Source organism: Lipotes vexillifer, unplaced genomic scaffold (genome assembly GCF_000442215.2).
Source record: "Lipotes vexillifer unplaced genomic scaffold, Lipotes_vexillifer_v1.1 scaffold67, whole genome shotgun sequence".
In the NCBI taxonomy this organism is placed as follows: domain Eukaryota; kingdom Metazoa; phylum Chordata; class Mammalia; order Artiodactyla; family Lipotidae; genus Lipotes; species Lipotes vexillifer.
The window spans coordinates 75,358-103,191 of record NW_006797638.1 but is presented as its reverse complement, the minus strand read 5'-3'; the positions used below and the strand labels follow the sequence as shown (position 1 = coordinate 103,191).

General features: G+C 38.2%; 1 protein-coding gene across 1 annotated transcript in view; it reads left to right on the top strand.

The window, feature by feature from the left end:
• Positions 1 to 24,678, top strand: part of FAM81B (family with sequence similarity 81 member B) — a 50,502-nt gene extending 25,824 nt beyond the window's left edge. The window contains exons 6-10 of the mRNA XM_007469752.1: positions 7,089 to 7,218; positions 13,049 to 13,155; positions 20,720 to 20,855; positions 22,478 to 22,673; positions 24,385 to 24,678. Coding sequence (XP_007469814.1) covers positions 7,089 to 7,218; positions 13,049 to 13,155; positions 20,720 to 20,855; positions 22,478 to 22,673; positions 24,385 to 24,518 — 703 coding nt within the window. The 3' untranslated portion in view covers positions 24,519 to 24,678. The remainder of the gene's footprint in view (positions 1 to 7,088; positions 7,219 to 13,048; positions 13,156 to 20,719; positions 20,856 to 22,477; positions 22,674 to 24,384) is intronic.
• The last annotated feature ends 3,156 nt before the right edge of the window (positions 24,679 to 27,834 follow it).

Below are 27,834 nucleotides of genomic sequence, written 5' to 3'. Positions count from 1 at the left end.
AAGTCTCTAAACCAGTTTCTGAATTTTACTCAGAGAGACTTGATCCACATTTTGATGGTTATTTGGTGCATCTGAGGGAGGAGGGAAAAATCAAGAGCCCCCTATTCCTCCAACTTGTTCTCTGATTGCTTACTTACCTTCCCCTTTAATATGAAGCAGTGATTTTAGGACAAGGTCTTATTTTTCCTTGAAATGTCTCCCTTTTATGAAACTTTCTTAAATCTAGTGATTTGAGACAGATTCTGGCTAAAAGCCATGAGATTTAAATTCACACTTGCATTTTTGCTTTTCCGTATTTCTGCAGGCAAGCGACCCATGGACCAGCTGAGGCAGATTAATTACTTTTCTCCCACATAAATTGACCTTAATTCCAGTTAGCGTTTTGGCATAAGTGAAACTAAGTTGATTTTTTTTTTTTTTTTGTGCGGTACACGGGCCTCTCACTGTTGTGGCCTCTCCAGTTGTGGAGCACAGGCTCCGGACGCGCAGGCTCAGCGGCCATGGCTCACGGGCCCAGCCGCTCCGTGGCATGTGGGATCTTCCCGGACCGGGGCACGAACCCGTGTCCCCTGCATCGGCAGGTGGACTCTCAACCACTGCGCCACCAGGGAAGCCCTAAGTTGATTATTTTAACATAATTCCTAGCAAACCTTTTACTGCTTCATAAATCAAACTCAATATTTGATAACAACAATGTGCTTTGAATTTTAAATCTTATTTTCCACTCCAACATAGTGGCAGTTTAAAAGCAAATAGTTCCAATGAGATGAGGTTCTCGAAGTTGTCTGGCCTGCTTTTGACACTCTGTACTGTATTTGATAGATTAGTCTCATGTGCAAAGAAAGAAAAAGGCAGGTATGTAAAAAGCAGCCATACAGACAGCTTACAATCTGTAGAAGCAGCCAGAGGAGGCCAACCCTCTATCCACACTTGACTATTTGGGACCCCAAGGCAGATCTGTAGATGAAAAAAAAAAGTTGTGTTGATGTGGGATTAAAAGCATAAGTCACGTCCTTTGGAGAAACAATAACAATATTATTGGGATACTGTCAACTTTTGAAAAGAGTGGGGACTTCTTGTTAAAGATATTTTTACTCCACTCCTCTCACTTGAGACATCTCAATGCCAGTAAAACTAAAAGGAAGAAAACAAAAAACTTCATCTTTACTAGAACATGGAAGTTGCCATAACCACGAACCACAAACAGAGCACACTTAGCAAATACTGAGATGTTTGGACTGATAGTGTTCTCCTTAGACCTTAAACATAATGATTTCCTCCAAATCAAGAGGCATAATTCAGAAAGGCATAGACCAAATATTTTGAATATAGCAATGTTACCTAGGGGATGGGGTGAGTCACAGGAGGGATAGGAAACGTCCCTTGAGAGATTCAGGTCAGCAACACAGAAGAGCAGAGTGGGTAGAGCTGAAGATGCAATCATGTTATTTATCATCTGGGGCCTCCCTTCTTGCCACTTCATGCCTGAGAGAAACAAGCTGGGGCGCAACAGGCTGAGGAAGGAGAGGAGGCGATAACATCACATGAAAGAATCTATCATGATGATTTGCTGTGAGATACACCAATCTGGTTTTTGAGGAGAAAATGGGGAGATGTGCCCTCTTCCCTGGGCCTAAAGAAACAACAGATTTGATAATGATAAGGCTGAGTAGAGGAAGTGATCTACTCTCCACCAAACACACACTAAATCACATATATACAATGGAATATTATTCAGCCATAAAAAAGGAATGAAACAGGCCATTTGCAGCAACATGGATGGACCTAGGGATTGTCATGCTGAGTGAAGTAAGTCAGACAGAGAAAAACAAATATCATATGATACTGCTTATATGTGGAATCTAAAAAAAGGTTACAAATGAATTTATCTACAAAACGGAAATAGAGTTACAGATGTAGGAAACAAACTCATGGTTACCTGGCAGTAAGGGGGGCAGGGAGGGATAAACTGGGAGATTGGGACTGACATATACACACTACTGTATATAAAATAGATAATAAGGACCTACGGTATAGCACAGGGAACTCTAATCAATACTCTGTAATGACCTATATGGAAAAAGAATCTAAAAAAGAGTGGAGATATGTATATGTATAACTGACTCACTTTGCTGTACACCTGAAACACAACAGTGTAAATCAACTCCGCTCCAATAAAAACTATTTAAAAAAATTTTATATATATATATATATATATATATATATATATATATATATATATATACTCTCACTCATAGGCCAGTGGCCAGAATCTCAGGAAGATGTGAACGTGGGACTTAGGAAGAATCTGGCCTGTGCGTGAAAACCACCACCACCGTCGATCGATCGATCGATCGATAGATAGGTAGGTAGGCAGATAAAAGTATGAGACTGATGAATATATCTCATGACAGGAATTACCCAGAAAAAGAGGAAGAGTTCAAATCAAAGTTGTCCTGGTTTCAAAGAAATTAAGAGCAAACAAAAGAGATAAAAGAAGATTGCTGATTGAACTGTCGCATGTCATTTTGCTCCTTCCGAAAGCCCCGCTAAGTCTACAGTAAAAATTTTTCCCTTTAAAACATAAACCCACAAAGACAGAGGATACCAGCCTAGAAACACTGGAACCTAGAAGACAGACAGACATGTGGAAACTGACTGAGCAGATGTAATGAGACCAGTTTTAAAGCTGTGGGATAAGCTGAGAATGACCTGGTTTTACACCACAGACCTCTCACAGGCTTAGGAGGGCTGGGCCAGGCACCTCTGAGAGTGTGGGTGAAGGTGGGCTCTTGCCTCCTGGGAGAGGAACTGAGAGAAGTAGCGAGAGGCAGAGGCAAGAACCACTGCAGTGTGTTATTAGCCTTCTTGTTATTATTAACTTTTAAACTATAACCATGTTTTACTTTGATAAAAATAAGAGATAAAAGGGTTCCCCCCAGAAAAGAGATTATCAAATAACAAAAGGAGATAGATAAACTGGAATTGCTCAGGGATAAGTGAAAGAAAACATTAAAATATTACAGGGGTTCAATCTAGTTTAGAAGTCCCCAAAAGAAGATACATACAACTGAAAATAAGTTATTTTTTTTTAAAAGGCATGAGCAAACTGTACGAAACAAAAATGCTTTTCTATATAAAAATGGTTAGACAAATGATGTATAGGGAAGACAACACAGACCTCATTCAACAGAGACATAAGAGGAGCTCCTAAAGAAGAAAAAGAACAAATTCTTCAGAAGAAGAAAATATTTATGGATATAAGAGAGAAAGCTTTCTTGAAACAAGAGATTTGAATCTGTAGATCAAAAGGAAAACTGCAACCCCAGAAAAATTTACATAAGAACAATTAAACCAAGATACCTGGTTGAAGTTACTGAATATCAAGGATAAAGAATCAATAGAAGAAAAAAGAAAAACAAAAAAAGAATCACTAGACATCTAGGTAGACAAAACAGATTACATAAAAGAATGAAAAAACACAGTCATCTTAGACTTCTCCACCTCAAACCGTGCCCAATAAGAATGGAGCAATGTCTATCATGTTCTGAACAACAAAAAAAGTGACCCAATAATGTCTTCTTAACCAAATTACCTTTCAAGTCTAAGAGAACAGACATTCTCAAGTATTCATGAATGTAAAGATTCCAATGCTTCCTGGATCCTTCTTTTGAAATATGGATGACAAAATCTGGCCAACCAAGGAATAAATCAAAATAAGGGGGGACTTCCCTGGTGGCGCAGTGGTTAAGAATCTGCCTGCCAATGCACGGGACACAGGTTCGAGCCCTAGTCTGGGAAGATCCCACATGCTGTGGAGCAACTAAGCCCATGCGCTACAATTACTGAGCCTGCATGCCACAACTACTGAGCTCACGTGCCACAACTACTGAAGCCCATGCGCCTAGAGCCCACGCTCCTCAACAAGAGAAGCCACTGCAATGAGAAGCCTGAGGACCTCAACAAAGAGTAGCCCCCGCTCACTGCAACTAGAGAAAGCCCGCGCGCAGCAACAAAGAACCAACACAGCCAAAAAAAAAATCAAAATAAGGATTTCAGATAAGAAATCATAGTTTTAAAGGGCTGTCATTGAACATAGAATCTAAATATAGAATGAAGATTCAATAAGAGTGGGAAATTTAGTTGCAGAACGCACTGTAAATGTCATAAAAACTATTATTTTTAAAATAGAAAAATATTAACAAAAACTGTTGAAAGAGGAAGTATATAAACATTAGTTGCTCACTTTTTGGCATATGGCCAATAGATAATGTCTAAAGTTGAAATGGCAGTTGTAAAAAGTATAATGATTCCAATCTATGTTAGCTTTTTATAACTTCATTTTTTAGAAATATCTCTTGCAGTGAGGATATATATATATATATATATTACAGCTGTAGATGAGATTTTACACAAGGGGGAACATTTGGAGACACAAGATGGAGATATAGTCATTCTTCCTATGCACAATCTGTTGCATTTCAACCTTTATTACTAGTAAGTGATGAGACAAAGTTTGAAATGAGTTTTAAAACACTACTTCAAAATTTCTAAATATTAATTAAAAGTATGATCTAAATAGTAGGAAAGGCAATATTGTTTTTCTTGGTCAAAATAAAACAAACACTCTTTTGGGGGAAGAGGTGGCAGAGAATATAAATGAAGCATCATTTTAACCTTCCTACAAAGTGAAGTTTTGGGAAATTACTACCATTTATAAAGTTGGGGGAGCAAGGAAGATTCCATTTTCAGCCAGAGAAAAAGGTCTGCATCAAGTTCTCCGGCATTAAAGATTTCAGAAAATGCAGGAGTGCAGTACCGCAAAAAAAAAAAAAAAAAATTTAATGTAAGGTTTTTAACTAAAACTGGTACCTATAATCCTAATATTCTAAAATTAATTTATTATAATTCTTTCTTCCTCTCTCCATGTGTAATATATATACATATACATACATATAACCACACATCATATCTATATAATATGTGTATTTAGTATAATGGTGAATGAAATAACAACCAAGTATTAGCAATGACTATTTCTGAAAAGTGGAATTTGGGATGATGTTAACTCTCTTCTTTGTTCTTTTCTTTTTGTATTATGTGTAATTTTTTTATAACGAGCATGTGTTATTTTAAAAGAAACAATAAAATCACTTCAAAGGAGAGAAAGAGAAACTTCCTTTTGGAATATGGAGTGCAGCTTTGAAAAACCACTAATCCTTGACTTCAACGTGTGGGGTTAAGCTGGTGAGGTGGGGTGAAAATGAAAAGGTGGCAACTCTCAACTGTTTATTTATTTGCGGAAATAAACAGTAGCTGCTGATCCTGTGTGGGTGCTTCCTCTGTGCCAGCCACTGGCTAAACATTTTGCATTCATTACCTCCTTCATCCTTCAATAACCCTAGGCAGGTCCACCCTTCAAGACAGCCGCTTATGGTTTGGAAAGCTGAGCACACAGCACTCCAGGAGACATTGTTCACATTGTCCCCCTCACCATATATCTGGCACACCCTGGAGCTGTGCAGGGGACAAATTGTGCAGCTACAGGCAGTGACCTCAGCAGTGACCTCAGACCTCACCCTTTTTCTCAGATAAGGAAAACTGAAACTTACAGATGTTAAGAAAATTGTCCCAGATCACAAACCTAGGAAGAAGTAGAAGCCAGACTCAAAGACGCATCTATCTGACTAAATCCTCAACCACTAGCCTACAACGCACAGACCAGCGGTCCCTGATCGTGGGAGCAGGTGGCGCTGGGTGAGAGGCGGCAGGGAGAGGGGGCAGCAGCAACTACTCCCGTGTAGCCTTTGGGTGTCTTAATGTGAACTCACGTAAGAATATTCTAACCAACAGTAGAGGTTGTTCTGACAATAACAGTTTATATATACAAACGTGTGGAATGGCTTTCGCCCAAGACTTTGCTGCTCCCATTTTTTATCAGAAAACTTCCTAATTTTTCCTCCCAGCAGTCTCCCCACCCCTCACCATTTATCTGGTAACCCTCTTAAGAGGTTTCTCAGGAAAATTACCATCCTTAGCTCACCTTTGGCTCAACTTTGCACCAAAACTCTTAAGAAAAAGAAATTCACTTCTAGAGCCTAAAAAATGTTGACGGTCATAAAACAATATTTATAGCACTTAGCATGACAATATGAAAATATAGTTCCTAATAAATATTACTCGATGATAGTCAAAACAGTTATTTTATAGAATGACAAACTACAAAGTGATCTCTGGTGACTCATATACAAAAGACACAACACGACAGCGCTCTCCGCCCTATCCTTCATGCAAATATGAGTGTATTGAAACTGGTAATACAGTATGTAACCTGTTCTCTCCCAAGGGAGGCCATGAGTTGGGATAGTGGGTGGGGTTCCCTGACATGCTGGGAAGATTGTTAATCTGAACTCCAACCCCATTTCACCAGGGTTCCTTCCTGGAAATACCAAATGCCACCTAATGGGCCAAAGCTCAATACACACGTTAGTGTGGATTATTTTTGTCCTAACCTAAGACAACACTTGATTGACACCACTCAAGGAGCGGGAGTTTTCACTGGGGCTAAGAGAAAGGACGTTGTCCTTTGACGATGGGATGGAAGACTTTGGTGTGTTGGGACACTTCTTTTAGCCAAAGGTGAACTGACAGTCTGGGAGCCAAGGAAAGAGGCTAAAGGGAGGAAAGAGGATTCAGAACACAACGTAGGAGAGGAAAAAGTTTCAATTTTGCCTAACCATAGGCAGCAGGGAGTATGCCCAAAACATCAAAATCTGTTGGAACTCCTATGACTGAATTGACGTATCAGGCCACAAATCTAAAATTTTACCCAGTTTCCCCCAAAGTCTTCACCTACTCCATCTCAGTGCTTTGATTTGGGCCAATGTATCATTATGCAACCTGGTTTCTCTCCCTCTGGAAAAAAAGAGGAAGATGAGGGAGATTTCTGTATATGCTCCGACACCTGCCAACTCACTATTCAAAGAACTTTAGAACTTTTGCCATCAAATGAATGCACGGATTCTACTATAGTATTAAAAATGGTATAAGCCTATCAATCTCACGACCAATTTTCATCTTGCCACTAGATGTGATTCCAGCATCATGAAGCTTTCTGGAGACATTCACTTCATCAGGCACGAGCACCGGCAACTCGAAAAAACAATTCAAGAGCTCAGGTCCGCCCTAGAAACTGTTTCTAAAAACTTGGATATGAAGGTAACTGAAAATATTTGGAACTCTTATGTGTTACTGCTGGAAGTAAGATCATTATAGCTTATCAAAAAGCTCAGTCAAGAGGTAATTGTTCAAAAGAACTCTTTTCCTCCAAAAGGTTTAAATACGACAGCTCATGTATATACACCATGAGTACTGCCAGGGTAATGAACAAATATTGAATGAGTGCCTCCGTTGTTCCAAAACAGCCACCCCTTGTAAGCATATATGCTACTTGATTCTACCGTTGCCATTATTTCCTTACTCTCTGGGTTCTTCTCAAAGACTGTGTAACTAGAGAGAATAAGCAAAGGAATTTCCCATGGAAGCTATTATAATACTATTAAAGGTTCAGCATTAATGTCAGTTGATCACGTTACATCCCTGCAATGGGTTATGTCTCTTACAAAAAAACACACAAGTCCTTTGGCCTGGATTTTAAAGGCCATCTCTACACTGGCCCCTGCTTTTCTCTACAGCTCACCCTCATGCTTCCTGGCTCACCCTTTAGACCCAGTGACACTGAGCTACCTGTAGGTAGGTCCCACTCACTCCAAGATACTGCACTGCATCCATGTTCTCTGTGCTCTTTTTGCCTGAAATGTCTCTCCCCCTTTTGACCTTTCCAGGCAATGGTTTACTGAAAGGAGCCAATGCAAACTCTTCCATGCCCCACTCTGTCACATATTTTATGTGAGGCAAACATCTCCTCTGAAGTCATTTGGGCAGAACAAAGTGGAAATCCTTTGGGAATTGGGGGAGATGAAATCTTGCTGTTTATTTGTTCATGGAGACAGTTTATCAAGAGTGGAAGGTGCACAGGGGCACACAGTTTACTCCAGTCCCACCAGGCTCATCCATCCTCCTACAAACCCATCTCATTAGTCCTAATAGTTTTGGGGTTGATTCCCTCAGTTTTTCAAGATAATCATATCAACAACAAATCATAACAGTTTTATCTCTAGTTTTCTGGTAAAACTTCATGACTTTTTTCTTAAGGCCTTGACCAGAACTTCTGGAACAATGTTACATAAAAGAGGTCAAAGAAGGCAGCTTATCTTGTTCCTGATTACACTGGAAATGTCTTTGTTGTTTGCTGTTGGCTACTGGTTTGATATATTTTTATCAGACTTATTAAGGAAGTATTAAGTAAGTATCCAACAATTAAGGAAGTATCCATCAATCCTACTTTACTTAGTTTTTATTAGAACTGAACATTTAATTTTATAAAACACCTTTTGGACATTAACAAATGCCTAACTCAGCATGGTTGTGTTTTGGTTTGGCTTTCTGTTTGTTAGCTTACTTATTTCTTCAGCCTTCTAATGTGCTATGTCAGAGCATTTCCCAATGCTGAAACATTCTGGAATTTCTATAATGAAAGCTATACAGACTTTGTAATAATTCAGTATTTAATTTTGCATCTAACTTCAAAGGTGATATTAGACTCTAGTTCCCTCTCCTTAGCTTTTCTAAGATAATACATACACATGATTCAAAATCAAAACTATACGAGAAAATACACCCCAAGAATTTTCACTCCCACTTCTGTCACCAGTTATCACGACCATTCACGCCCCTCACAGGTAACATTTTTTATTAGTCTGTTGTGAATCCTTTCAGTATGCCTTTAAAAAGACAGAAGCAAATACAAATATATTTTTTTTCCTTTTTACACAAAACATATGTGTATTACTATGCACCTGTTTGTTTTTTTAACTAAACAAACATATCCTAGAGATCCACCCTATCAATACATAGTTTCCTCATTCTTTTTCACAACTGTGTACTCTCCCTCTGTGTATAATGGCTCATTTAACCAGTCTCTCATAGATGAACATTTGGATTCTTTTCACTAATTTGCTCTTTCAAACATTGCTGCAATGTATAAACTTGCACTTATGTTATTTAGTGTGTCTGTAGGTATGTCTGTAGAATAAATACCCAGAAGTGGGATTGCTGGGCCAAAGGTACCTGTGTTTGTTATTTTGAAAGGTCTTGCTCTCTGCAGGGCTTTTACCATATTGCATATCCACCGACAATATATAAAATGTCCTATATCCCCATTGCCTCATCAATGAGTGTTTGACTTTTGAATTTTGCCCTTTTTTAAAAGAAAAAGATAGCATCTCTGTATTTTAATTAGCCTTTCTTATTACATCTTTTCATATATTCAAGAACTATTTGTATTTCTTTTCCAGTGAGCTGTCTGATCATAGCTTTTATTCATTTCTCTATTGGGTTATTTTTCTTTTCAATTGCTAGGAGCTCTTTATATGTTAGGGAGATGATATGAGCTGCAAATACATTTTTCCAGTGTGTTGTCTTTTGACTTTTGATATGCATATGTTCTCTATCTGTAGCCAAACTTATCAGTCTTTTTTTGTGCATGTGGCTTCTGGAATTTTAAGTCACATTTAGACCGAGCTTCCCCACACAAAGCCTTGAAAGAATTGCTCATATTTTCTTCAAGCACTTTCATGGCTTTATTGTTTATATTTAAATTCTTGATCCATTTGGAGTTTTCCCTAGAATAGGATGTGTCTTAATTATTATTTTAATTATTGAGACCTTGCAGTGTTTTTACTATCCGGTAGGGCTAGTCCCTTCCACTGCTTTCCTTTTTCCCTTTTCCTGGTGATAATTGTTTGTTTTTGCATATGATTTTAAAATCAGCCTGTCTAGTTCCAGCAAATAAATCAACAAATAACTCTGCCTTAATTTTTATTGAAATGTTAAATTTATAAATTAATTTTAGAACTGATATAGTCATAATGCTGAGTGTTTTATCCAAGAACACAGCATACTTCCTGTTTGTTCAGGTTCACTTTTATATCCTTCAGGAGTGGTTTCAAATTTTCCTCATGTAGGTTAGGCAGCACCTTAAATGTATTTTGAGATTTCATCATCTTTTTTTAGTTTACTGTAATGGAGGTTTCATTATGTCTTCTAACTAGTTGTTAGTTGTGTGTTATAAAGGCTGTATTAATTTTATACTTCAGTGAATTCTCTTGATTATAATAATTTTTCAGTTGTTTTTGTTTTTTCCAGGCACACAATCATATGATTTTTAAACAGTAATAATTTGACCTCATCTTTTTCCATTTTATACACATAATTTCTCTTTTTTCTAATTGTTTTGAATAATAACTCTGGTACGATATTAAATAGTAATGCAGCGATAGTGGGCATCCTGGTCTTGTTCCTGACTTTAAAAGAAATGCTCCCAGTGTCTCTCCTGTGATGGAGGAAGTAAGTTTTCTCAATAAGTCTGTTTAATATGCAATTGTTCCTATTTTACTAAGGTTTTGAAAATGAAGAAAGATTATAAAAATAAATGTCTTGTAGATATAATGTACAGCATAACAACTATAGTTAACAATACTGTATTGTGTATTTGAAAGTTGCTAAGAGAGTAGATCTTCAAAGTTCTCATCACAAGAAAAAAAATTGTAAGGTGATGGATGTTAAGTTATTGTGGTGCTCATTTTATAGTATACACATATATCAAATCATGCTCTACAACTAAAGCTAACACAATGTTAAATGTCAATCATATCTCAATTTTAAAAAGTAATTACGAATTATGTTAAATAACTTTTTAGCATTTGTGCAAATAATGTCAGTTTTCTCCTATACTAGCATAATTATTTGTATTAATAAATTTCCTTTTTTTTTTTTTGCGGTACGCGGGCCTCTCACTGTTGTGGCCTCTCCCGTTGCGGAGCACAGGCTCCGGACGCGCAGGCTCAGCGGCCATGGCTCACGGGCCCAGCCGCTCCGTGACATGTGGGATCTTCCCAGACCGTGGCACGAACCTGCATCCCCTGCATCGGCAGGTGGACTCTCAACCACTGCGCCACCAGGGAAGCCCTAAATTTCCTATTATTAAACCATCCTTACTTTAAAAAAAGAATCAGTTGCACTTGATTATGATGTGTCTTTCCATTGGGCTGCTGAACACTACTAGCTGATATTTTATTTAAGAATTTTACATCAGTGTTTACAAATGAGATTAGTCTCCAGGGGCATTTTTTGTGCAATCCTTTTCAGATTTTGGAATCAATGTTGCACTGATTTGATTAAGATAATTTGGAAATTTCTCTTCTTTTTCTATGCTCTGTAACAGTTTAAAGAGCATTATAATTATCTATTCATTAAGGACTCGGTAGCTTTACTTCTGAAAGTGTCAGGGCCTGATGATTTGGTGGGAAAGGGATGGTGATGGGTTTTGAGCACAGCAGTCAAGGCCCTTGGCCATAATATGCTCTTTACTGTAGGTGACCTGAGAGGCACATTTTCATGTGAAACATTGGGGAATTAAACAATAGAATTTTAAAAGTTCTTCTTACTCAAATGGTTAGATTCTTGTTTCTTTATACTTTTCTTATTAATTTCTAGTTTAAATGCAGTGTAGTTAGTTGCTTTTCCTGCTTTTTGGAATAATTTGAGAGTTTCTTTGTATTCACATGTGTACTTAGTTGTAAATGCTCAGTGGGCACTGGGAAAGAATGAGTGTTTTCTGTTTGCAAGTTTGATTGTTTGGCTTGTAAATGTATAAATAAACTATATTTGTCCTTTCTTTTTATATACTTATTTATATTTTACTTATTTGACCAGTAAGTCAAGAGAAGTCATTTAAAATCTCTAATACACTGTCTCTGTTAGTTTATCCTTGTAACTCTACAACTGCTCAATATATAAGGTAAAGTTTCAAAACTATTTTTCACTGTGTATTTTAAAAAGAATGATTTTTACCTATAACATGATCATCTTTGTTCCCTTTTACGTATTTTGCCTTGAATAACATTTTATCTAATGATGTTGCTCTGCCTGCTTTCTTTTCCTTTGCTTTGGCCGTGCTTAATTTGCCCATGCTTCATTGTTAACAATTCTGCTTTTCAGTGTACTTTCTATAAGTAGCCTGTTTTACGTGTATCTCGTATAAATAACCAATCGTGTGCTGTTGGTTGCCCACCCAACATTTACCTATTCAAATCCTCCTATTATTCACCTCTTTCTTTTCTAAGAGAACTTGGATTTTAAGTACCCACTCACCTCCACATGACCATCTCTTTCAGCAGCTGAGTTTGGCCAAAAGCAATCATGTAGTTTCATTCCCCTTGACAGCGATTACTTTTGACATGATTATGGGCTGCGTAATCATGCATCTATTTCCCAATCCAGTCCTTTTACCTAAAGAACTTCTTCAATGCTTCCAGCAATGTGGAAGGCGCTTTTCCCCTAACTTCCAAACATGAGCTTGTTTTTTCCTATGTTTAAAATGCCATAAGTCATTTCACTTGGGATTTACTTGTGCTCCTGTCAGAATCCTACCTGGAAATTCCTGAGGCCTGATCTTAGGCCACTCAGGTGTTTTCTTTGCAGAGCCCAATTGTGCATTTAAGCATTTATTCAATAGCATTTGGTGAGCATCTACCAGCGGTCATCTAATGTGCACTGAGGATACAGTGGTGATACAGAAGAGAGTGGCTTACATTGTAACTGGGGAGACAGAAAGTAAAGAAATAATCAAATTAACAAATTGATAAACTAATGTCAATAGCATGTTTTTGTCACATCATCAGGTAATCTATTATCAGAAAGAATATTATAGACAGCAGAATGGAACACTCCCCTATTGTTCTTTCCCTGAAGATAGTGCTATAACTGTTGAATCGTTCCTTTGAAAAAAATACTTTTCAAATGCAGACATGCTTTAGGCTCAAAGCTGGACTTTTATTCTGGGCTCCTTTAGGAATAAAGTATAATTAACATAAGTGCTAGTGGTTTTGTTCACACACAAAAAATCTGCCTTTTGTACTTTCATTAGGTAATGCAGCTCTTAGGAAAGATAGAAGCTTCCAGTTCTGAGCAAACCTCAAATTTAAAGATGGTCCAGGGGGATTATCACCAAGAAATGAACCTTTTGGAGTTCAAGTAAGTGAATGGAAGATTTTTAATTTTTTAATGCATTCCAAAGGGTTTTGCTTAATGAAAGCATTGGCATTAAATAACATCCTATCCCAGGAATTTGAACCTGTCCAAGAATTAAAGCAACAAACTGATGCAGAGAATATTTTACACTAAAGTAATTTATACAATATTCTTAATTTTAAAATATATATATTGTCATTCTTTTTTGTATAATATCTCAACTAAAATGATACTTTCTGACAGAGTATAATTTTAACTTATGAATTGTACATTAAAATGCCTCAATGTAAAGCACTATTAAACATATACTGATTCCACAAGATTATCAAATAATTTTTTAAAAACTCTGATTCACAAGCTTTTTTTTAATGATTTCTTCTAAGACCCTTTCCTTAGTTCTTTACAGTATCCCTATTTTAATACTGGTCTCTATCCCACATTACACTGAGTTTTCCCCCCGTACAATGGAGAGAGCAACTAAGGAGACAAGATGCCACAAACATTCAGATTACTGGCCTCCTTATCCTCAAATCCTCCTTTCCTATTTAAATGACCACCATTTCCTGACACCATGGTTCAGGCAAAGGGAAATTCTAGGCACTCAGATGATACCACCTTACTGCTCTTTCTATTCTTGTTCTTTCTCCTCTCTGTCCCACATCACTTGAGTTTAATGCCTTGGTCAAATCGTATTCTGAGTATACTCTTTCTCCATTCTTCCCCATCTCTACCATATTTCATTAAATCTAAGTGCCATTGACTATAAGATATACCATTACATTCTTGTACCTCTAAGACATGAAGCTAACAATTAAACCATAGCATGCTATCATTTTATGACACCTCCCTATTTCAGAGATGTTAAGTTAGGAAAAACGTGTGTCTTAGAAATTGATGAACAACAGTAGTCATCACTAAAACTCAGAGAAGTAGGTGTCTTGGGTAAACAGAAAATACCTACTTTCTTCATATTCTAAAAAAGCAGACCTAGGTTCTTAAATTCTAGCACAATGAGGGTGCTCAGTAAATATCTGTGTCATGATTGATCTAATCCCTTTAGCTTAGAATTAAGATAGAGAAAAGTGTCCAAAGGAGAAATAGAAAAGTAAACTGTTTCTAGAAGTATAATTTAAGAAGGGATTTTATTGGGGGAGGAAAGGGACTTATAATCTGGAGTGGAAGACTGGCTTAAAGGGATCAAGAATATTAACAAATAGAAAAGAGGGGAAAAGGAAATGTTTGAGATCTAGGGCTGACTGCTTCACTGCAGGTGCTGCATACTTTTTCCACCTGAAGTCCAGTGGGAAATTGGCTTACAGATGAATCATCTAAATAGTTAAGTCTGCATCTGGACACTTTTGTAACAGTATAAACTGGAATCTTTCTCTCACTTGAAATAATGAAGTCTTAAAATTTCATTAGTATTACAGTAGGTAGTAGTGAATTTATACACGAGATTTTTTTCCCCAGGCAAACACTTATAAGCTCTAGTAATTCAATTACACAATTGACTCTTTTTTTCTTTAAAATTTCTCCACCGATTTTTAAAATTAAAAATATGCATTCATCGTAATAAATAAAATAAGGCAAAGATGAAAACAGAGGTCACCATTCAAGCTTCGTAATGTAACCAATGTTAACACCAGGGGTGTATCCTTCCTCACTTTCCCCCTCATTAATATAAATATGTAACAGAAAAGGGAGATTTTATGTATATACATATATAATATATATAACATACATTATATACAAAGAGAGAGCATGGGCTTTTAAAATAAATCCTATACACATTACTCAATAATTTGTGTTTTTCCAGGACATCTTGGATATCTCTCTCTAGATCAGTGAATATTTTTCTAGCATTATTTTTCACAGCTGCATAATATTTTAACTTACAGATATGTCATAATTAATTCACTCATTTTTCTTATTGATGAATAGGTTCTTTCCAGTTTATAGCTACCAGAAACAAAAATTATTGTGTGCATATCTTTAAATTTCATTAGATATAGGTTCTTTTATTTCTATAGGCAAGATTCTTAGGTCAGAGTTTATTAATTTTTATAAATTTCCTTCTAAAAATGTTGTAGCAATTTACTCACACCAGCAATGCATGAGAAGACCTTTCTGTACATTCTCATCCACAATGGAAATTCTTCTTAATATTTGCCAATTAAAGGATAAAAAATAGCATCTCTTGTTTTCATTTGCATTCCCTTCACCCTTTGAATTTTCTTTTCTGTGAACTGCCCATTCTTACCATTTATCTTCATCACTTTCTTATCAATTGGTAGGATTCCTTCACATTAGGGATATTAACCCTTTGACTGAGCTACGTATTGCAAAGTATTTTGCTCAAAGAGAAAAGTAAGGCAGGTAGGGCTCTTTTTTTTTCTTCTTCTTTTCAATCAGAGCACTTCTCAAAGCAAAGTGGATGCTGTATATAGAATTTGCTTTACTTTTTTAAGAAACAACTGTTTCTGAACAAAGGGATTAAACGCTTTTGATAACATTAAAGTGTAAGTTTAACTGAGCAATTTTCCCATTTAGAAACTTTAACAAATTCAAGTTTAATGGTCAACTGAACATATTTTATATTGAACTTAAAAGCCACAATACTGTCTTGGGGTTTTCTAGTGAATCTTTGGGACTTTGGCACTGATCACTAGACTTGACAAAGGAAATGCACAGGCTGTGCCTCTGGACCCCTGCACTGAGCCTTCTCTTTCCAGAAGGGCCTTAGTCAGATGTTCAGCTAAGTAATGTCCTAAGCTAACAACCGAGTGCTTATAGAGCAAGAGTCTCAGCCATCATGAACTATGGCTGTCTTTCAGCAAGGGGTGGGCAGGGCAGCACCGACCAGTCACTCCCTGGATAGCTCTTGTTGCTGACGCTGTTCAGTTGATAGTGATTTATAAGAAAAAGCATTTGGTGAATGAAGCAAATGCATAGAGTCAAACCTTACCACACAGCTTTGAAAATGCTACCACAGTAGAAAGTGGACCAGAGCAAGGACCTGTCTCATTTATCTTTGTATCCTTCACACCCAGTACATTCAGACACAAATAGAAGCCAGTGAATGAATGTATGTTTAGAGCACCTATAATATGTAAGTTGTATTTTGGAATATCCAAAGACATAATCATGGCCATATACAGTGGGGGAGAAAACACATAAATAAGTGACAAGCTCATAACAGGTAAAGTAAAAGTTGAGATGATGTTAAATGAGATATATCAGTAGGCAGAAATAATAAATATTCATTGCCATTTTTAAATGCCTACCGATCCCTAAGTGCTCAAGATGTGCAGGTACACCCAGCTCTGCAGTCTGGGTCTTATCTTTAAAAACAAGGAAACTTATATAGTCATGGAAATTAAACAATTTACCCAAAGTCACACAGCTAGAAAGTCTCTGACTCCAAATCTCAGGTTATTTTTGTCAGTTTGTGATGTTTCCATCTCATAATTCCACCTACTGTAGTAAACTAACTGTGCTACAGAAATTTAGGGAAGGGAAAAATCACATGTGCTCAAAACTATGATGGTATGAAGGTACTGATATTTAAACTCAAGTACAATTTAGAATGAACAATCAACAAAAGTCTTTGTATCAGAGTGGAGTCGGAATTGCTTTTTAATTAGTCTCACTAATTAGAAATCATAGAACATTGAGAATAAATTAATTTAAGATATATTGGTATAAACGTAGTAGAAAACAAAAGTTTCTTGAAATTTATTTCTTGCTTCTGACATGAAACTAAGACTCTTAGACTCAATCTCTAAAGAAGCAATAATACCAAGTCTAAAGCCCTTACTCAGATATGATTACAAAAAATGAAAACATCTTCTGTGTTTACAGCCCATCAAAGAGCACTAAATCTTTTTATATTCCCATTTGGTTAGAGCCACCATCTGAATTCTTGAGAGCCTGGTAATAGTAACAGTTTCCAAGAATTCAAAATGTTCACGTCTTCTAAAAAAGTTCATGCAACAGATGGTTGAATGCAAGACAACTGGGTTTGAGACATAAGTGAACTGGTAAAACTAGCCCAGGATGGAGCTATGTCCTCATTTATGTATGTCATCCAGAACCAGGGAGGTCACTGGAATATTTGTTCCAAACCCCATACTCTGCCCTCACCATTCACTCTCGCCACAGCTCTCTACCCTGGGCTCCGGTTATGTCTATAGAGCCCCGTTAAATTTTCTTTTAGTTTTCTGTAACTTTCTCCCTTATAATTGAACTTGGTGTACATTTTAACCTGATTCCATTAGTATGAAAAATTTTTTTAAAAACCAGCCTTTATCTCACATTTATTCTAGTGAGGTCTCTGGTTATAATTAGAAAGTCTGACTTGTGTTTTGAGGAAAAAGGAAAGAAAAAGCTATCTATCAATCTATCTACCTATCCATCTATCTACCTAGCTACCTATCTGTATCTAACTATATCTGACTGAAGTGCTCCCATAACCACTTATATAGGAGATTTGGGCACTAAAATGTGAGCATCATACTAGATAAATTCATCCTATTGAGATTTTAACTGTATGTTAAAATTAACATACAGTTAACACAATAACTGTAGGTTATAATTAACAGAAAAACAATTCTTACATGGTAAATCATGTCCACTATGTTAGGAAAAAGTATAAAGAGAGACAAAGATTTACATAAACCTCTGTTTTTATCCTTTATACCTTTCAAGGAGAATGCTTTTTAAATAATGCTTTCATATTTTAATAAACTACCAGCAGACAGAATCTGACTTCTGATTGTTATCAGCAAAGTGAGTCTCCAATTGCAGGCAAAACCCTGTAATAAGGATCATAAGAAGTAATTCAGTCTTTATGGTTTATTTTAATTTCAGAGTTTCAATTACTGCCATGTCCTCCTAGAGACATTACCTGGGTACATTTAATGGTTCCTTGATTTTCAGAGGGATTTTAATATTTTATCAGGGATGAGAGTAAATGCTCTCATTTATTTACACAGTGAAGGTGAGCACTGAAGGACGTATTCTTGATTGTAAAGCCACCTCTTAGTGATCTGAAGATTTACTGTCCACCTTAACCATCACTATTAATTAATTCTTCCACCAGAGACCAGGGAAGATGAAAATCAAACATTAGGTCTCTAAATAGCTTGACAAGCCTATGATTTGTTATTTGTGAACGGCCCTAATAAAAGGTATTCAATGAAAAATAATAAATCATTTATTCAACCTCTACTTAACTGAGCACTTTCTATATTCCAGGCATTAGTCACAGCCACGAACAAAGCAAAATCCTTGCTCTCATGTGTTAGTGGAGAAGATATATATATAATATATATCACGTGATGATGAGCATTTTGGAGAAAAATAAAGAAGGGTAAAGGAATAGGGAGTGCCAGGTTGGACAAAGTTTTTTTTTTTTTTTTTAATGTTGTCAAAAACAAGAAAAGCTTCTGTGATAAGGTGGTGCTTGACTATAAATCTGAATGAAATTAGGGCAGGAGCCATTGTATATTCCAAAGAAGAATGTTCCAGATAGAGGTAACAGTTGGCTAAAAAGAGGTTGTCCACCTATCAGCTGGGGGCTTATTTGTCTGAGATCCAACACCTGTTGTTAGCCAGCAGCACAAGTGTTTAAACATCATGATTAGACTAAGAACAGGAAGAGTAACCAACTTCATCTTCTCCAGTGTTGAGATACTCATCTGCAGCATCAGGTACGCCTTCTAGGTGAAAAGTGAAGGTTGGAATTTAACTATCATACTACAATAAATATAAGTATTGGAAGAGTAACTACCTTTCCACTCCTTGCTTTCATCATCCAAATCCGAGTTTCTCAACCTTGGCACTTTCAGCATTTTGCCTGGATAAATCTTAGTTGTGGAGCTGCCCTGCACACTGTAGGATGTTTAGCAGCATCCTGGCCTCTACCCACCACAGGTCAGTAGCACCTCCTATTTGTGACAGCCAGAAATGTCTGCAGACATTGCAGAGTGACCCAGAGTCTAAATAAAAATGGAAGTGGCCTCACATAACTTGTCTTTTCCAACTATTAGTCCAAACACTTTTTCAGGAGACTAAAGAAGTGTATCCATGCAGTATATGTCCAGCATATGCCTTAGGCAATTTCCAGTGATAAATATCACAAGTTAACTTAGCTGCATGTAACTTTTCCTGATCATTAGAGTAAATTATTTCAAGTCACCCCACATTGTAAGGGAGTCCTATTTTCAACAACAAACAACATGCATTGTTCCTGCCAATCTAATATTTAGCCTAGTCTAAAGGGAGTCTGAAATTAACTTCTTACCAAGAGCAAGTCACAAGCAGAAAACATACACAGAAACTACTTGCCAGTCCCCCTCCCACCTCTTCTCAATCCCGTATTTCTGTCATTGCAGATGAGGATTCCCCTCTCAAACTCTCAACCTCTCCACAGTGAATTTTCAAATTGCTGATACATGATTCCAGTCGTTTTAATCTCTGCAATACCATCTACCTCTGTTGTTGAGAATCCTTCCTTCTCTGTTATTTAACACTCCTAGGGTGCATCAACTTGATGCCAGTGATTCCTTCCTGCACGCCTCTTGTTATATCTGATTTTGCCTCACATGAGTAACTGAGCATCTCTTTAAGTCCCACCAACATCCCCAAAAGAATCCACTCACAGAGATCCATTGGTGGCCATGGGGACTTTACTGAAGATTTTGCCTAAAGCAGAGATGACAGCCAAGAAGTGTCTCCCTTCGACACTCTGCTTCCCTAGATTCCTTTTGGGGCTCTCTTCCTTCTCCCCTTCCCGCTTCTCCCTCTGACTGTGCTCTCCTTTACTAGACAACGCAAGTCCTCTCTGGCCTAGCTCCTCCTCAACCTCACAGTGGGCCTTGTAGAGCAAAGATTCGGCAAACTACCACCCTTAGCCAGTCTTCCCGCAGCTAAGAATGGCTTTTACACTTTCTAATCATTTTTTAAAGAAAAGAAAATAATACCTCATGACATGTGAATATTACATGAAATTTAAATGTCAGTGTACATAAAGTTTGATCAGACCACCGCCATGCTCATTGTTTCTTTATAAACAAGCCAGGCTAATTTGTGTCATCTGGGGCTGCTTTCCCGCTGCACTGGCAGTGGAGGGGCTGCAAAAGAGACTACGTGGCCTGAAAAGCCTCAACTATTTACTATCTAACCCTTACAGAAAAAGCGTGCTAACCTCTACCATAGAGTAACACCATGCTAAGTGACTTGTCAAAGTAATTTTTCCGCACACACTCACTGCGCCCTGGGCCCCGAGAGGAAGCCTGCGTGGATGACACAGCCCTTTCTGCATGCGCATGCTCCTGCCACTGTGTGGACTTGCATTTTGGGCTGTGCAGATGGGTGTCGTCAGCAGGTGGGCTGAACGCCAGCTTGGGGCAGGGACACAGCATGTGTTCCCTCACCCCTGCATCACCCCATAAGTGCTTGCTGGGCACGTGGACCCTCATCCGAAAAAACTGCAGACTTTTCAATAAATTTTGGTTTTAGGTTTAAATTTACTTATTAAAATAGAACAAACCGTTTTTCCCCCTAGATTTAATTCCCTTTCAATGAGCCTATATGAGGAAATGGAGAACCATAAAAAATGGACAGAAAACCAGTCCATCAGATGTGAACAAGACCACCTTGGCCATGTAAATCAGTGTCTGAAGCTCCTGCAGGAGAAACTGGTAAGGGGTTGTGTTGCTCATGAAGTTAACAGCCGCAGGGCCACTGTCTAGATGCGAGCCACGAGTCTGTCTCGAAAGCCACACTTAAAAATTCACGGTGACCCGCCCTGCACCAGTCACTGATTTCTTAGCACTGGGATAGGAATCCAGAGGCCTGTCTTCTGGTCCTGTTTGCTACTCCCCAGCTCTGTGAACCCACACTTCTCAGAACGGGCTCTGCCTGTACCAGAATAACCCAAAGAGAGTTTTTAAAAGTACAGATTCCTGGTCCCAACCCAGAGCTGAAGCATCAGACCCTCCAGGGCCTTCCCTGGGAATCTGTGCTCCGGGACAAGCTCCCTGGGTGATGCTTAGATACAATAAAGCCTGAAAACTGCCTTAAACAAGTCGTTTATTACCTCTCCGGAGATCCACTGGTAGATCAAAGGTTTATCAAAGCTCCTTTTCCAGGTCAGACCTTGTAGAGACACCCCCACGCTTTGGGGTGAGGTGACCGGGACATACAGGAGACCTATCGCAGGTTCCCTTCTCCCACGCCAGCCAGCACAGCCAGCACGCTGCTGAGCCCTGATGGCAGGGCAGCACAGGGCCACGAGTGTCACCAGTGGCTGCCCGTCTTGCAGACGATTCGGATGTTTCTGGAACTTCAGTAGAGGGGCTTTAGGCAGCCAGTAAACGACGCTCCAGTTACCCCACCTGAGTTTGTTCAAACTGATAGAAGCAGGAGTCCACGAGAGGGAGGTAAACGTTACAGCTTTCTCACTGACAGGCTGTTGAAGTGTGTGTGGTCAGATCTGCAGCCAAGTGGGCCTGTTGGTCCGGCTCCGGATTTGGGCGGACTCCTCCACCAGTTCTAGGCAGCCCTAGGTGACCACAGGGTCATCTGCAGGCAGAAGAAGCTGCCCATCGCAAAGAAGAGAGAACTGGAATCCACCATTCTTCAGGCAGGTGGGACCAAAGAGGATCAAAGGGGCCAAGTCAGTCTCAGGCCCTGCTGGTAAATTGCCTGCACAGGAGCCAGGAGGAGCAAAGAAGCTAATTAGCTTCAGGCTGCCTCTACAGCCCCCAATCTGCTGCCCATCAGAATCACCTGTGGAGCTTTTAAATGCCATCAATTCCCCGGGGCTCCATCACAGACCAATTAAATCAGAATTGTGGAGGTGGGGAGGTGCTGGTAGGGGAGTTGTGGGCCAGGTGATTCTAGTAGACAGCAGGGTTAAGAGAAGCACTTCTACTGAAGCCTGTCCACGTAGAGATAGGCAGCTTGAGGGAATAAGGACGTCTAACACACAAGCACGTCCAAGGAGCTCTGGTCAAGCAGTATCTAAAACGCCTTCCTCGGCTACACTTCTTTAAACGCTAAAATTCCAAATCCTCAGGCATTTCATAAAGACCACAGCCCTTTCTTTTCTCCCATAGCATGTAGAATTCCAGAAACTACAAATGAACAAGGCCAAACAAGGGCCAAACTTCCGCTTGTGAATAGCTTTAGATACAAGGGGAACTTGGTTTGAATTCTCATGTTTAGCACAGAAATCCAAACTTGTTAAAAAGCATTCTCTAAGCTGAAAGTCAAATCCACAAAGGTGTTCTGAAGCTTTATCACATGATATCTTTTGTAGGATATGTCTGAAAAAAAAATGGAAGAAAAATTACTGAAGCTTTCAAGCAAATTAGAGAATTTCATTAACAGGCAGAAACAGGAAGCAGATCTAAACAAAGTAAAGCATATAGAAAATAAACTGTCCAAAAAGATGAACCAACTGGAAAAGCACATCTGGGGTGAATTAGAGAACATGCAGAATGAATATCAATCAGGTGAGCAGATACCTTTGATTAAGTAAAGAACATCAGTCCTTTCCTATCCAGTCCCTCAGGGTTTTCTACTTTGAGCTAATGGCCAGGGAGCAATCTTGTCATTAGCGAAGTGACATCCTTTGTATTTAATCCAGCTTTCCTAAATATCTCATAGAATGTCAGCATACCATCAGAAGGTGGGTGAATATGTAATATGTAGATTCCCTTTCTCATTCACACTTGGCAGTGTCACAGGCTTGCCATTGCTGTGAGATTTTTTTTTTGTTGTTAAACCAAGATCATAGAATCATAAAACTGTTAGACTTGGAAAGTCCTTGGAGATCAAGACCTGATTTGTGGGTATATCATGAAATTAGGAGCCTAAATCAAATGTCCCTCATTGAACTGCAGGTAATGAGCCTGGATAGTTGTCAAACTGGAGACCTGACCTTTAGAAGAAAGAAAGAGAGATGAATGAACAAAGTCCAGTATAATGACTGCTTTTCTTCTTAAAGAGGCTAATGGCAGCAGTGTCAAGCTGAGCTAACATCAAAGAGGATTAATTTGAAAGGCTCATCCAATTTGTCAAAGGGAAGGGCGGGGGTTGGAGAGGGTGGGGGGACAGGTGCTGTGGAGCAACCATGTGTCCCGAGCCACAATTCTGAGAGAATTACCACGAATCAGAAGGTTCCTTTATGAGAGACAGCCCCAACTCATTCTCTGTCCTCTAGATCTCAGAAAAATTCATGGAAATGGTCCTGTATGGAGATGCCTTGGAGGTGTCTTAGAAAGATATGGTCTCAATCTGCCAGATGTTCCAAGCATATAAGGAATATTTCCTGCCTAGAAATCAGACCCTCGCCACCCTTCCCCACCAACTTCCACCACCAAATCAAAAGAATGAATTATCTGGCCAGGAATCCTGCCCCAAACTTAACTCACTATTCTTTCAGGGCCCTGCTTGTTACTTAGCTACCAGAAGTTGAATTTACTCATTCTAGTACAACCCCAGGATGAACTGAAGATCAATTTGCAATCTACATGTTTCTGCGTTTCACTAAGTGTGAGTTTAGCAAATGAGGACTCCCAATGAATGGTTTGCTGTTTTATGCCTTTAATAAAAATGTGTTGAGAAATGACCCTGTGAAAGCCTACAGTGAATAAGATATGGGCTGTACCCTATGAAGCTTGAGGTCTGGTAGGCTGTGGTCATGAGTGGCTAGACTTGCATAAGAGACATACAAAGTGCTGGGGCCAGGGGCAGGGCAGCAGCCGGCGAGGGACCATTCCCTAGGTCCTTCAAACAGGTTGCTTTCAGAGAAGGTTTAAAATCTCATCTGTGGCCTTTACCTTCAATTTGGTAAGAAGAATAAAAAAAGAGATCATCCAAATTTCTTGTCAAAGTGTATAGAAAGAAGATATTTTAAATTTCTCTCCTGAAATATAGAATTATTTCATTATGCGATATATTGGGATGGAGGGGAAGGACAGAAACTGAATTTTCACAATGAAGCCAGATATAAGTTGAAACACTGTTGCTAATGCATCTTCATGACATACAAGAAATACATTATTGTTCATTTTTAGACTGGTCTTAATGGAATTTAATATGCTTTGAATTAAACAATGATCAATTATGGCAGGACTGCTGATTAGCAACTTTTGTTAAAACATTTACAAGTTCCAGTGCATTGTTTAGTTTCAGTATACCTATTTTCATATCCTCTTCTAGGATTTAAATCGATTCATGACTCTCTCAACTCCCTCCAACGAATACAGAAAACAAAGATGGATTTAGAGAAATATAAAGTACAGAAAGACCTAAAGAAATTGCAGCATAAGATAGTGGAACTCCAGGAAGTATAAACTTTCCAGTCATCTTCCTTTTCACCAGCCAGTGGAGTGGTTTGTTGGCAAAAGTTGGGAAGAAGAAAGCTAATATCTCTGGGATGTTTACTGCTTCTATTTCTTACCACCTTTTTAAGGAGATGAATGCACCAGGAAACCCAATAAAGCAAAGAAGCTTTATTATGTCTTCATTAATTTATTAGTGAAAAAATTAAGGAATTTCTTTCCATACATGTGTTTTATATTTTTATTTGCCCACAAATCTGAATGTTGTACATAAACGAGTGAAGTAGGCCTGGTGTAATATATTAAAGAATGGCAGAAACTGTGGAAAATTGGAGATCACTTACCTGTCTAAAAATAATAGCAACTATGCAGTTCCAGTCCATTATTTACATGCATAAAATCCATTATTGCCAAAAATTTTAGTTTTCAAAAGAAACCAGAAATCTGATTTTATATGAAACCATTTATAAGCATTAGCAACTAGTGCAAAATAGTTCTTAAACTGTGAGGGAATGTCTGTAGGGCAGATACAGTCAAATGAACTGTCAGACTGCAACTTCTGATCCAGAGGTTTTAGTTTTCTAACAATCCCAATAGTTATAGCAAGTCTAACTTATGCATATTTAAAATATTGATTCATTGTACTCAATATGTACCAGAATTATGAGCAAGTAAGAGTCAACAATGTAAAATAAAAGCATACAACAGTTTCCATGAAAAACATCCAACATAATTTCATCTTCGTGCTAAACTCAGAAGCACTTCAAAAACACTAACTAGTTTCCCATAAAATTAAAATATATCTAACTTTTGTAGATATAAATGTTAAATTGAGAGCCTGGTATTGGGCAGTAAAATCATGAAAAATAAAAACAAACTATTCATGTCTTGCACTTTGTAGAGAAATGTGTACTCTCTTAATATTATTGGGGAGTCTACAAATTGGTACAATAATTTAAAGGGCAATTTGGAAACATCTATTAACATTCTAAAATGTATATAACCTTTGACCCTGGAATTCTACTGCTAGAAATATATATTGCAGGGGGGAAAAAATTCCAAAATGTGGCAAGATATATGAACAAGGATGCTCATTTTAACACCATTTCTTATAGTAAAAAAACTGAAAACTACTGAATTAAAAGGAACTGATTGACTAAATTATGATATCACCAACAAAAAATGCTATCCAACACTTAAAAAGAACACAGAAAGATATCCAAGATATGCTGTTAAGAGAATAAAGCAAGTTGCAAAGCTAAATGGATGTGATCCCACCTGTGTCAAAAATATTTTAAAATAAGTTAAAATACACATACTACAGTATGCAAAAAAAAAAAAGTAAGACTTTACAACAGACTAGCAGTGACTGAATTATGAAGAATTTTGTTTTCTACATTAAGCAATTATTAATGCTTTTATATTATTACAATATAATATGTTTCCAGTAAATATATGTTTTAAAAAACAACCACCACAACAAATAAACTACGGGGCTCAAAGAGTAACTCTTTATAATAAACCAAATAAGTGGTTGCAGGAAGGGTTAAATTAGAAATTCATACAGATCAAGATCCAAGTCATCTCACTGAGACCCACATTTTATTCTACCCATTTAGCAACAAAAGCTGTGACGATATACCATAGACAGGAAAAAAAAAAAAGATGTTGATGCATTTTTTTCCCTTGTAAGCAAAAATGCTCTAACTCATAATTCAAATAATAGCGCAAGATCAAGGCAAAAGCTTTCCTAGAATGGTTATTTTGTATTGGTGTTGACAGGGTAAAACCATGTAGAACTGAATGTAATGCAAGCGAGTAGGGGCTCAAAGGATCCTCTGCTAGAATTCTCTTGCTTGGGATCCCAAGTTGGGGTGTTCAGAGGTTTGCAGACTCTAGATGGCCTGAGAACTATGCCTAGTGAGAAGGTGGAGACACATTTTGTAGCGCCTAAAGCCTATACAGTTTTAACTTGTTGTTGATATCCTGTCCTGATGAGTGGGCACAGTAGTATGTAGGAATATTCCTGGAAGCCATTGCTACCTCAGGACAGCAGCAATTTAACTCCAAAACAGAAGTGACTGTGAACAACATATTAATCTATATAACCCTCTAACCCAAATGTATCCCTAACTGAACTTCCCTTTAGTTGGATCCAAAGATGTCCACCGCCACTCCAGGGGCAACTGACATCAGCAGAAGTGGGAGTGGAAAGAGGGGTCTTAATCAATGGACTTACTGAAGTTAAAATACAAATTTTACAACACGTAAAGCTCATGTAAGTGAGGGACCCTGGAACTCAAGAGCCATCATTTCACAGTAAATTCACCTCTGCTTGGAGGACCAGCTGAGTACTGGGTTTCCCTCTTTTTACATTTATTTTGCCACAGATCCAAAAAGATGATAAAAATGAACAATTCCCCTTGAGAAGCTCAATATACGTTGCACTTTATTCTTTATCAAACACCAATACTTAATCCTCTGGGAAATGTTAAGACTTCTCTCCCCACAAATACAGGAGAATGTCTGAGCATGTTCAAAGTATTTTGCTTCCCTATTGAAGATGAAGAACAATCCCTCACCTTTCGTTACCCAGGTAACTTCCTTCTCAGCCCCACTGTGAGGTGGATGTGCTCACCACCTGTGAGCCAGGACAGCAATAAGGCTCAAGGTCAAAGAAATAGCATTCCCAGAGTGCTCTGGACACGATCAGCTCTCCCCTTTTCTGCAGAAACTCACGAAACATCATCTCACTTCTATGGTGTCACCAATAATATCAGCAAGTGGCATCCAAAAACACCAAGAAGGAAAAACTTGATCTATAATATATATGTTTTTACCTTATAAGTGGGGTCTCTGAACTTTTGTGAGATATTACTTTTTATATTTTCATTCATTCACGTGCTAGGCACTGGGGATACAATACAGAACAAAATAATCATGGACCCTGCCCTTAGGGAACTTATAGTCTAGTGGAAAAGACCAACAATCAAACTTGCAAATACTTGGGCAAGTAAAGGGTTTGATGGGAGCACGTGGGAGAGGCATTGAGCATAAACATGGGGAATCAGGCACATGGGGAATCAGGCACAGGGGTCTTCCAGAAGAAGGGGTATCTAAATCGAGACCTCTAAAGTATAAAGAGATGTTAGCCGAGGGGAAGGGGCTTGATTGGTAAAGGTCGGGGATCAGGCAGATGGTGCAGCCTGAGCAAAGGCCTGGAGGACAAAAGAATGGGGCCCATGCCAGGAGCTGAAGAAGTTCAACACGGTCAGAACCTAGAGCGTGTATGGCTGGAGGTGGGGGCCAGGGGAGGGGGGTCAGCAGG